At 28.7% G+C, this 13,392-nt stretch overlaps 1 protein-coding gene across 2 annotated transcripts in view; it reads right to left on the bottom strand.

The window, feature by feature from the left end:
• The window catches only part of LOC107449522 (uncharacterized), a 28,396-nt gene that overhangs the window by 116 nt on the left and 14,888 nt on the right, over positions 1–13,392 (bottom strand). Inside the window, exons 3-5 of one of the 2 annotated variants that reach the window (XM_087156221.1) lie at positions 7,514–7,682; positions 3,886–4,026; positions 1–1,150 (exon numbers count right to left, since the gene is read on the bottom strand). The exon at positions 1–1,150 is cut by the window's left edge and continues 116 nt beyond it. In XM_087156221.1, the coding sequence (XP_087012347.1) occupies positions 795–1,150; positions 3,886–4,026; positions 7,514–7,682 (666 nt within the window). In that variant the 3' untranslated portion in view covers positions 1–794. Of the gene's footprint in view, positions 1,151–3,843; positions 4,027–7,513; positions 7,683–13,392 lie in introns of both variants that reach the window. The other variant, XM_087156220.1, reaches the window with a different exon arrangement.

The following is a 13,392-nucleotide window of genomic DNA, read 5'->3' on the forward strand; positions in this document are numbered from 1 at the left end:
TGTCTTTAAAAAATTGAAAATTGCAAACTGGTATAGTGGTACCTCTCTGTTAAACAATTTTCACATTTACTGGAAAAAAAAACAAAATTCTATCTAATGTTTGATATTATAAGTATAAAACAAAATGCTTGCAAGTCAAACGCGTTGTTCAAAAGTTAAAAATCAAATACGACCAAAATATCAAACATATCTTTCATTTAAAAACCTTGTATGTCCACACAAAATGTTTGTCATGCTCAATGGATGATTGTATATATTGTCAACAGTCTTTTGTGTGTTGGACTTTTTGGTTAAATGGGTTGTCTTGAATTATTCAAAATTGAGCTTTGGAATAATTTTCTGGCATTCATTTTTTATATTTACAGAAGTAAGAGCAATACTCTAATATTTGCAAATAAAAATATAATCCAAAAGCTTGTACGTTAAATGCTCTGTTCAAATATCAAACATAGCTGAAATTCAGACATATCTTGTCTATAAAAATTTAGCCTCTCTTCACAAAATGTTGAACGTGCTCTGTATGGAGAAGCTGGGTGCTCGTAATCAATGCCAACAGTCCTGCATGCGTTGGGTACTTAGGTTAGAGAGAATGTCTTTGAACTTCTGAAAAATGCATTTTGGACAAACGATTGCTTTCTGACTGTCAAATTTACAGAAGAAAAAGCAATCTGTATTTTTTTCTGTTAAACGTACAAGCTAAAATGCAAGTCAAATACACTGTTCAGAAATTAAATATAGATAGATATCGGACATAATTACATTTAAAAACTTAGTATTTCCCCACATAATGTTTATCATGGTTTGTATGGCGGAGGTGGATGATGGTATTGAATTTCAATACTCCTTTGTATGTATGGGTTACTTTTGCTCGATGGATAACTTGAGGAAAATGAAAGTGGGGCTGAAGGTTGAACTCTTTGGGAATGAATAGGCTGTTGATAAGGAAAACCATGATCCATAACATCAAATGTATATCCTGGTAGTGGCATGTATCCACCATTAGATCTGTGGGGTGAATGTTCTACTAGAGATGCTTTTCGAGATACTGAATGTTGTGGTCGACAGCAGCACAGGCATAAAAGAATAAGTACTGCTATCAAACTTGTTATTCCTAAAACAACAGCAGCAATGGCGATGGGCGTTACTTCAGCTAAAGAAGAAAAAAAAAGATTAAGTTTGAGCTTTCATAGTGCATGAAAATGGGGAGGTATATCAAAATAATTCTTCTGTATTCTTGATACATTTTTTTTTTACTGAAATTACATATTTATGAGAACAAAATGAAGCATATCTTTCAATTTTAAGTGGCTGGAAAAGGTTCAAAACAAATTAACTTAGTGTAAAAGCAAAGTTCACAAGGGCACTTGACTCTAAGGCACTTTTCTGTAAAATCATGCAGTATCAATTCAAACACACATTACACTGGATTTGAAAACCCAAGATAAAATTATTTTGCTTGTTTGGTAGATCAAAATTTTCAATTTGATCGATTTATTTTACTGATTAAATTATATTACTTCAAAAGTTATAAGTCGTGAAAAATATTGTTGAAAAAATGTTATTTCTCTATTAAAGTTAGTTGCGAAAACATAACTTTAATGTTTTTGCAAATAACTTTATGATATGAAAATTGCATAATATTCCTTTTTCCATACCAAAATAATTGAACATTGTCCAATTTGAAACTTTGTCTTAAATTATTGAAATTAAAATTTTTCACAAATTACAAGCTAAACCTCCTAATCTTAAAAGAAATGGGATAAATACTAAAAGAGAACCTTTAATTCTTAAAAAATTCTAAATTGATGTACGTACTTTGGAAAATTTTAAAATACCTAACAGCAGCATTAGACATTATTTTTTATTTCTAATTATGAACTTAAAACAAAAGTTAACCTCAGAAACATTGAATTGATGTCTCTCAGGGAAAAGGTAATTTCATCACTTAAAACGAATTTTTTTTCATTCAATTTCTTTTCTGATTCAAAATTAATAAAACTTATTAGATTCTATTTCGTTGCAGAAGAGAAGATTTTAAAATGTTTTAATTAGAATAAAATAAATATAGATCACTGATACATTTCTCCATTTTAATTTCTCTTAAACCTCCTGGTGTTTATACCTTGAGACAACAAAGCATACTGTTACCTTGGGAAGTGTTCCAAGGTACAAGATATGCATAATTTATAATAATTTCGATGTCTTTTGCTACAAGGTGATGTATTCTTATCTGTTGCTATCTTTTAAAAACAGGAAATGTAATATTAAATCCTTGTGTTTTAGTTCAATGCATTATTAAAATATTTTTGGTATTAATTTTAATTTACGTATCATGCATTTGGATGCTTTGAACTTATTCTATGACATGTAACTTAAAGGAATATATTTTGGTTTGATGAGTTTTTTTTGCAAAATTAGTTAGCTTCCGTGTTGTATAATAAAATTCATTTGTTTAAATTGTTTTCTAATAAAGTTTTTAATTTGTATTAAGCAGGCTCTAGAAAGTTTTAATTTTTGTCCTCCTTCTGTAAATAATAATAATAATCATCTATCCATTATTAGATCAGAAACATGACTTCTGAAGATATTAATATTCTTATAGCAATAATGCTCATCTTTGTTCTATTCTTCGCGATTCTACATTGACTGTTTTTGTATATTAGGACATTCTGCCTTGGTACAACTTTTGTGTGTGGACTTTTATTCTTTGTTTAATACATCTGCAACATAAATTTTCTAAATTTATCGTTCAAAAAATAAAATGTTGATTGACATTGAATCAGATAAAAAATATGACTGTGATCTGAAGCTTGAAGTATGTTCTAGGGTACAGAGCGAAAAAGTATGTTCTGAGGTACAGAGCCTCTAAATTTAGTAGTATTTGCAGATGACTTTTGGCAATACACTCACAATATATATAATATTTCTTTATATGCATGAAAATTTTCCAAAATAATTATATTTTTCAATAGTCAATATCATTTATATCAATTGCGCAATATATACATGTTCAAATACAGGAAAATCAGAATAATATAATTATAACAAAAGTATTCATTATCATTTATTCTAGAAAAGGAAATATGTTTAAGCTGTTAGTCTAATTCAAAGTATCCAGATTGAACTTAATTAATTTAAATAATGATATGTGTTTTTGATTATAAAATTTATTATAAGTAGTTACAGTTTACAATCGTCATTATTATTTACATATATCTGAGACTAACTGAATGATTTGGTTTCTTGCTAACAGCCGCTTTCATTTTGCAATAGGCCAAGTTAATTGGAAAAGTCCTTAGTAATTTTCTTATCAGTTTGACACTTTTTAGACTTATTGCAAAGAACCTACAAATCTTATACTAAGTATCATTAATTAATTATAGAATCATTAAATATCAAAAAAATCATAATATATTATTAATGATTTAATTACTGATTTAATCAATGAATCATTCATTATCATTCAATCATTAAATATCATTAATTATAAAATCATTCATTGCTCAGTTAGCCTGGTTTATTATTTCTAGCGGTTTGCAATAAGCCCATAGTAGTCAAAATTTACTGCAAATAGCCTTATTAAAAGTTTATTGCAATAAGCCTTATCAAATTCAACTTGAATGGGTAATTCTTCTAACATTTTATAATTAGCCTAAAACATATAGGCTGCTTGTAATAAATTTAAAAATTATCATATAGATTAAAAAATACTAGAATTATCCTGTTAGACTGATCATTGCAAAATTGAGGTTAAATTTGCAAAGAGCCAGATTTTTTCAATAAGCTTACGATAACTCGTAAAATTAGACTAATGTAAACACAACCGATACATTCATTATTTACCTATTCTAGAAAAGAAGAGCTGTTTAAGCTGTTTGTACATACTGCAATGGGGATGCTCCGTTGAATTTTCATCACTACCATCACCACAATTATTGATTCCATCACATTGAACTCCAGCCCATATACAATGCGTATTTTGACACATAAATTCATCGGGTGCGCTGCAGGTTGTATCATTCATATCTAAAAGTAAATTCTGTTAATATCACGAGAGTAGCACTAAAAATTTCGTAAAATTAAAAATATGAAAATATCATAAAACATATTAATAACATTTTAGTCAAAATAATAACTATGTTATCATTTTAATAGTTTTTTTAGCATGTACAATAAATACTCCTTTCTCTATAAAAATACGCTCATATGTAGTAAAAAAAAATCTAAGAAACAAGTCATTTAAAAAAAGTTTGCGACCGCATCAAGTATTTCGAGAATTAAATTATTGTTCAATAAGGATTTATATCTTACCCAAAGATTAGTTACTTATTTCAGTAAAAACTGTATAGTCATATAGTTAATGATTAAGTTTTAAATACTTAATTATATAGAAGAATCAGTATAAATACTTCACAGTAGTCAAAGTTTGAACTGTGTAACGTTGATACAAAAAGCCTTTCGTCATTAATATTTATAATTTGCTTTGAATTTCTCTTTATTATTTTGAGGTTTCTCATTTACTTGCAAGAAGTACTTTAATTTATGAAGAAAGTTAAACAAAAGTTTACTTAAAAATTTAGAGATTTGGCACAATTTCAACTGGCACATTTTTTTAAATCTTCATATTATTGCACTTTGACTTTGGACAATATACAAGTCATCCGTAAAATATATAAACAGTCAAATACTTCAAAAAGTACCATAGGATCAAAAATTTTGAACCAAAGGGGGCAACTTTAAATTCCTAAATTAGAACTTCCATTTTTTATTGGAAATTCGTTTTCTGATGGAAAAAAAGGAAACCTAAATTGATTAACAGAATTTGTGTTTTGGTTCACAGATGGTGGTTTAAAATGGAGATAACTCAAAAACCGTTAAATCATATTGACTGAGCATGCTAAATCAAGGAAATAATAATTTGCGAATTTGATACTTTGAAAAAAGTATCTTAATTTTAAAAACCAAACTTCTTTTTCATTTCGTAATTGCATCGCTATCTCCGAAATGTTAAAAAAGAAAAAAAAAAGAACTTGCATGTCAAATTAATGCTTTCTGGAGACTCTAAATTTGTTATACATATTGCATATTCCTTTTTAAGATTTGGATGATGTCGAATGTGATATCATTGATGCATCTACAGTGGCGCTCACGTACTTAAAGACATGTCTTTATGAAAAGTAAAATCCAAAATGTAATGTTCACGCATAAGTTTATTGAATTGATAATTATGTATTGGAACAAATAAATTATTTTTAATATATTTTCACAATGAAAATCATTTATCTAACTGTTATACTTAAATTATGTAACATTTTAGAAAAAATATGCATTCCGCATACTTAAGGACAACAAAATAAATATTTCTTAATCGTTAATAAAATTAATAGCTATGTAAAAAATGTAACAAATAATAAAGTTTTGGAGCTAGTATTTAGTCGGTAAGCCTTTTGCGGCAATTAAAGCTTCACATCTACGAGGCATCGAATCTACTAATCTTTGACATCGCTCAGGAGGTATAGCTGCCAAGCCATGGACACATTTCCATAAATCATCTAAATTTTTTGGTTTTTGCTGTTTCACATATTTATCCACATCTATCCACAGCATTTCGATCAGGTTGAGATCTGGTGATTGGGAAGGCCACTGAAAAAACCTCAATTTTCCTGCTTGACAAGAAGGCCTTCGCAGTTTTGCTCGTGTGCTTTGGATCATTATCGGCTTGCATGATTGGTTTTCTTGAGCGAAGTTTCCTGTAAGAAGGCAGAAGAACAGTCTTGATAATGTCCACATACACATGCTGATCCATCATGCTTTCATTTTGCGAATTGGACCACATCCTGAACGTGTCATGGCACCCCACACCATCACCGAGTCGCCTTCACCTTTTACAGTTGATTTTGTACGCCGCACATTAAATTCTTCCCCGTCTCGACGCCTCACATAACTTTTGCCATCTGAACCTATTTTGTTGAACTTCGATTCGTCTGTAAATATAACTCGATTCCAGTCAGCCGACGTCCAGTTTCGGTGTCTTTTTGCAAAAGCTAATCAATCTGCTATATTCTTCTTTGACATCAGCGGTTTTTTCCTACATACGCGACCCATAAGCCGAAGCTCATTTAAACGCCGTTTGATGGTATTATTGCTTACGTGGTATTCTTTTCTGATATCCGGGGTGGTTTTGTGACTAACAGCTTCAGAAATTCGATGAATAATTCGATCTTCTCGTTCGGTTCAATGAATAATTCGATCTTCTGGTTTGCGAAGACGTGGTTTTCGGGATGCTTTTTCAATACTTTTGGTCACTTGAATAGATTTCAATACTTGGAAAACTGCTGTTTTTGATAATTTTAACCGCCTACCAATTTCTCTAATGCTTAAACGTTCTTTTCTCAAAGTATCTATTCGACATCTCTGTTCATTGCTAACATTTTTTCCAGCATAATAATGTTGAAATTTGTACTAAAAAATATTAATGTAATGTTTTAAAGCATCAAACAAAGATAATGCAGTAAATTACACTTACATTGATCGATAAATTGATTGCAATCATTCAATAACTCATGTAATCATTCAATAACTGTCCTTAAGTATAGGAAACTTGACAAAATACTATATGTTTAAAATAAAATTTTTTGAAACACTTTTGAACACGAATGAATTATTTGAGGATTGAAGTTCAACTAAGGTAGAATTTGTCATTATAGATTTCTTGATCAAAGCATAATATTCATCCAATATAATGACGCATTTATTTTGAAAACACAGTCCTTAAGTACGTGATCGCCACTGTAAATTACAAACGTGTATTTTTAGATTTTCTATCCGATACACGGATATATACACCGAAGAGCCATTACCTTATGTCCACCTTTAGCCCTCAAAACTGCTAGCACCCGCCGTGGCATTGATTCCACAAGGTGCTGATAGGTAGCTTGAGGTATCTGGTACCAAGCGCTCACCAACTGGTCCTGCAATTCCCTCACATTGCGAGGGGGTAGCGTGGCAGCACGAATTTGGTTTTCCAAGAAGGATCACAAATGCTCTATTGGATTAAGGTCAGGTGAATGCGGGGGCCAAGACATGACTTGAAAGTCACTGGAGTGTTCCTCGAACCAATCCATGACGATTCGACCCTTATGCCATGGTACATTATCATGTTGATAAGCACTATCCCGTGCAGGAAAAACTGTTGCCATGAATGGGTGAACCTGGTGTGCAACTATGTTCAAGTAGCTTACAGACGTCAGGGATTGTTCTATGAGGATTATGGGTCCTAATGTGCCCCATGAAAATATTGTTCCTGGGCGAGAAACCATGAAAACCTGAGTGAGCCCATTGTTATAGATGGAGGGTGGTCATAATGTAATGGTTCTTCGGTGTATATATATATATATATATATATATATATATATATATATATATATATATATATATATATATATATATATATATATATATATATGGAACGAGAGAGAGAGAGATGAGGAAATCGTATTTATGTTACTCTTACCGAGTTTAGTTACGGTGAATACAAATCTGAATCCATTACTAAATCCCATTCCCCCTTCATTTGTATGATAGAGTATTCTCATTGTATTGTCTGAAAAATAAGTTTTAGCATGGAGTCCTGGTTCATTATAACCACAGAGTTTTTCTCCATCACTATTATCATCAAGAATCTAAAGAAAAAAAGGTGAAATTAGTACCATTATTAATATAAGTAGTAATGCTTTATTTACGTCTCACTAGAGCTGTACAGTGAGCTATTGGTATGGTTAGGGAAATATCCCTGATATGCCATCACAATTTTGATCGTCTGCAGAGGGGACGACTCCCCTCCTTTGGTAGCCCAACGTTTGAAGTCGAGCACTTTACTGTAGAATAATTTTACTATACTGTGCACCTTCGGTCCCTTTGCAGACTGACAACGGTGGTCATGTAACAACTCATTGACAGCAGCCAGTGATGCTTGACTTCAAGTAAAAGTCACCCAGTTAATCTGGTTCCTCCAACATGAGTCATGAGTTTGATTTCCCATGCTGAAGGCTGGATGTCTGATCGGACTACACTTTTGCAGATCGTGTCTCAGTAGTTTTAAATTCATTCTACTCTTCTACAGCAGTAAGCGAAGAGTCACCTAACTGTGGTTAGGCATAGTTAGGTAATTGTGAAACATAGTGCGGTAATCGGGTGATTACTACCGTCGGATTTAAATTGCAACAGTTTAGTGTGCGCATGTGTTTTAGGATCTTTATTAACCCATTTTTAATGAAAATCCTCTTAAAACGACTCCTTTTTTGAAAAGGAGAAAAAGTGGTAGTCCTAGTGTTTCATTAGTAGGATTCCTTTTGTTGAGAGTTCTGTTTACCATTATAAATTAATAATATAACTATTCATTTCCTCAGTCAGCATAGAGTGCTTTTTAAAACTAAAGTTGTAGGAAACAGAAAGAAATATCTTTTTGGTATAAACAAATGGGCATTACCAAATAGGCTTTTCATTACATAGCCCAATTTATTTATCCAGGCATTTATAAATCATTCCCATACCATCACCGTAAAGAATCTCTAGAAAACCAAAACAAACTAATCAAGTAAAATTGATTGCTTGATTGAATATATATATATATACAAACTGAAGATAAAACAAAGAAAACTTACAGACATATGAAAAAAAGGGGGGGGGGAATAATAAGTAAAAAAATAACAAACAGTAAAAAAAAAAAAAAAAGGATTAAATTTTATTTAAAAAAAAACCGGTATATATAATCTTTTCATCAGCCCACACGATTATATCCGCAAAAATACTATTGTATCAATATAGCCAAAGATATTAATACAATAGTGTGAGGAGCACTCAAAAAATTTTTTTACAAAAATTACAACAAATAAAATAGAACACAATAAGTAAAAATAACATGTAAAAACAGAAAATAAAATAAAATAAAATAAAAAGAAAAAAAACAGTATAAAACATAGACTATAAAGCGAGTAGCGAAATCAGATGTATTTAAATGGACGGGAAATTTTTCAAGAATGATTTAAAAATGTTTTCCCAACAAGATTGCCAGATTACAAAATATGAAAACAAAAGCGCAAATTGAGTGTAACTAAAGGGTTTTAAAGTGCCGTTCTTACTGCACTGCTGAAGTGATTTGTTATTCTGTGCATTGATTTGATAGTTACCAAGGATGGGCCTGAAATGGATGCGCGCAAGGTAATATTATACTGGATAATTTAAAAAAGTTGACCATAAATAGTTTTAGAAAATAGATGTTTATTTAAGAAAAAATATAAGATAGAAAAGAGAAGCATAAATTGCCTGTTTTGCAAATAATTTTAGCCACGGATTTGACCGAAATGGATTTGCACATGGAAGAATTATATAAATTATCAAAGAAAAAAAAATTTAATAGATAATTTTAACACGGACTTGCCCGAAGTGGATTTGCACATGGAAAAACTAACAAGGAAAAAAAATTTTAGTAGGTAATTTTAGCCACGGATTTGCCCGAAATGGATTTGCACATGGAAGAATTGTATAAATTGATAAAGAAATTTTTAGTAAATAATTTTACCCACGGATTTTCCCGAAATGGATTTGCACATGGAAAAATTTTATAAATTAATAAAGAAACTTTTAGTAGATAATTTTAGCCACGGATTGGCCCGAAATGGATTTGCACATGGAATAATTATATAGATTAACAAAGGAAATTATTTAGTAAAGGAATTTTTTAGTAAATAATTTTAACCACGGATTTGCCTGAAATGGATTTGTACATGGAAAATTATACAAATTAACAAAGAAATTATTTAGTAAATAATTTTGGCAATGGATTTACCTGAAATGGATTAGCGCATGGGAAAATTATATAAATTAACAAAGAAAATGTTTAGTAAATATATCCACAAAAATATACGATTAATTCAATGATTTTATATAAAATTTTATTACTTTAGTTGGGTATCCATTGTTTCTTACCAAATTTTGAAAGAGTTTATCGATTTGTTTTTTTGGATAAATAAATATTACTGCATATTCTTTTAATTCTGTTCATTTCATTAAAAATGGTATTTAAATAGATGCTCCTAGAAACATTAGAATTCCAAGTAATTAGTTTATTAATATTAAAATTAAAATCATTTCTTTTATCGTATAAATCAACAAAGCAAATATTTTCAACTTTTATAATACCCAAATCCTAAAAATTGAAATTAATATTATCATCATGATTACGAAGTAAGATTAATTCCTCAGGGTAAATATCATTTAATAAAATAGTGAAATCTTGGAAATTAAAGATAATTAAGTCATCAATATATCTAAAAACAAGTTTAATACTAAGAGTATAATTTTTTTCATAATGCAAAAATAAGTTAGCTAAGAGAGATGAATAATTAAATCCTTGTAGTATTCCATTAATTTGAAGAAAAATATCCCTTCCATTGTAAAGATAATTATTAAAAAGACAAAAATTAATCAGAATTTCCCAATAATCAAAATCGCAACAAAGGATATTTTTAAAATCATAGTAATAATTCAAAACGACATCTTTTAGTTTAGAAAGGGGAATGCTATTGAAAAGATCATGGAAATCAAAAGTCGCAATAGAACTTATTTTATTATGTTTAATGAAATTTAAAATCGGTTGATTATTAGTGATAATCCAAGAGAAACCTTCTTTAATACTGTTAATAATTTTATTTAAGTAGTTAGAGAAAATGGTGCCAGGTTTAGTTAAATAAATATTAGATCCACATGTGATAGTTCTAAATTTTACAGGAATTTTATGAAATTTTGGACTGATAATTAAGTAAGGAAATTGTATATTGCTAATTTTAATTTTTAATCTCTTGTAAAAAGCTAAAAATTTTTAATGACAATATTATTATTAAAATTACTAAGTTTAAAATTTTTACTATTTTTTAATTCCGTATTTAAAAGTTCAGCATAGAATTTTTTACAGAATATAGCATAATTATTGTTAGCTTTGTCTATGGGAGTAATTACAAAATATTTTTGAAGTTGCTTAATTGATTGAACAATATTAGAAGAATTAGTTGAATTGTTACTCTTATTTAAATTATCCTTATTATTGAAAATAAAGTTTTTAAAGTTATTATTATTATTGAAAATAAAGTTTTTAATAAACACCCCATTTCCATTCTGTTAGCATACCTAAAGGTAAAGAGAATCTATTTGATATCTTTAAACAAAAACTATTGAGATCATTAAGAAAGTATTTTAGAATTTTATTGATTGATATATGGTAAATGGACCTAAATTTTGTGCCTTTTATTATTAAATTCCTAAGTTCCAAGTTTTCTATAATGTTTAAATTACCAGTAATAATATGTTTATGATGTTTATCAACAAAATCAAAATATTTATCCTCCTCACAGTGACATTCATAATCGGATATATTTAATACTCCCTAAATTTTTGCTTATATCATTATAGTTAAATATGGTTCTACCAAGAGATTTGTTATATTTAAAACTTTTAATTATGTTAAAATCTTTTAACGGAAATAAAGCTAAATGTTGTGAAATTTGATCTTATCGAAAATAGGATTTTGAAAGTTAATAACGAAATATAAATTATCTAAACTTTTCTTTTTAATGCGAAATTTTGCTCATTTTGGTTTTTATAAGATCGAAACAAAGAATTTTGAAATGAAAATTAATAAAAGAAAAGTTAATAATAAGATCGTAGAACTTATATACATCATAATTCTTAAGGGAGAAGACAAAATCTTTAATTGGTTTAATGTTATAATGTTTATTAAAGTCTTTTTCCATATTAGAAAGAAAATTTATATTTAATTTGTCACTATTAAGAGAGTTTCTATTACTTCTTGAACCCCGTTTACCTCGATTTGTACGCTTATCTTTAATATGAAAAAGTGAATAAGTTGAAGAGTTATTAAAGTTAATCTGTGTATGTTGGAAGGTATCGTTTTTGAAAATTAACTTTCTTCGTGTTTTCTTATATATATATATATATATAATATATATATATATAATATATATATATATATATATATATATATATATATATATATATATATATATATATATATATATATATATATATATATATATATATATATATATATATATATATATATATATATTTCGTTTTTCGACTCCCTTCTGTTCTCTCCTGCAATCAAACAAGTCTGGATATTCACCCTCCGCATTTATGATTTATTATATCGTTGTGCCTTTGTATTTTGACCTCATTTAAATATTAATTGACGACTCTCAATGCGTTTATATTTTCCTATTCATTTTTTATAAGAATTCTAAAAATTAATATTTTACGGACTAAACATTATTTTGCTATCGCTAATTTATAAAAATATAAATCAAGAGTGATCATAACGGTACACTCTATATTTGGGTAGTCGTGTTTTTAGAAAAATTTAAAAAATACTAAATTTAATATTTTTTCCGAAATTTTAATTCAGTCTTTTAAAACAAAACTTAAATGTACTTTGAACCTATTTAAACTCTTTATTAAAGCCTGTGTACTTTTAACTTTATTCAGTTATTCATTTAACAATATAATTACGATACAATAAATTAAGACAAAAATTACCCGTCTGAAGTGTTGCAGATTAATACTTAGGCAAAGCCAGTATTTCTTATTGAGTATCAACAATATGCAACAGCAAAATTTAAAATGAATTCGCAGCGATGTCTTACAAAGTAAAAATAAGTACTAGTATTCACACCACTGGTTAATTTTTTTCAAAAAAATTACAAATTTAAAAGAATTTATGATTAAGATAATTTTGATTCTAAGTAACAATTATAATTTTAATTTTTTAAGCTGTAATTTTAAAGCGCCATTTAAAATGCTTTCATTTTTTTAATATATTTTAAGGCCGATTTTTCCATTGGTACCAAAATCTATACTTCTATATTTAAGTGCTGTTGAAAATAAACAATTAAGTTTTTATTTCACAACTACTTGGAAATATATGTCCTTAAAGGCGTAGTTTAAATTGGTTGCTGCGAATCTAACAAAATGCAAGCAAAATATATGTACAAACTTGTATAATAATCGAAAAATATGAAAGCTGGATGCTTTTAATTTAAAAAATCACTGAGCGCTTTAGTATGTTAAGTATTTTTTGAAGAAAAAAAATATAGCTAGCTTTCGAGCATACTTATAGCAAATACATGATAGGCAAAATAAAAATGACCCAGAAACTATTCATAAAGGATATTTCCCAGGCCATATTGGCCACTAGGGAAGAATGTAAGCTCATATTTTGTGCCTCGATCCAGAAGATGAGGTCAAATCCGAGCCTATCTGTATCTGAGTTAGAGTATGAGTGATGAAGTAAAAATTAGCGGGAAGGAAAGTCAATTAAAA

The sequence above is a fragment of the Parasteatoda tepidariorum genome, chromosome 12 (genome assembly GCF_982258835.1).
Source record: "Parasteatoda tepidariorum strain Cologne lab strain chromosome 12, Ptep-v5.0, whole genome shotgun sequence".
Classification (NCBI taxonomy): Eukaryota; Metazoa; Arthropoda; class Arachnida; order Araneae; family Theridiidae; genus Parasteatoda; species Parasteatoda tepidariorum.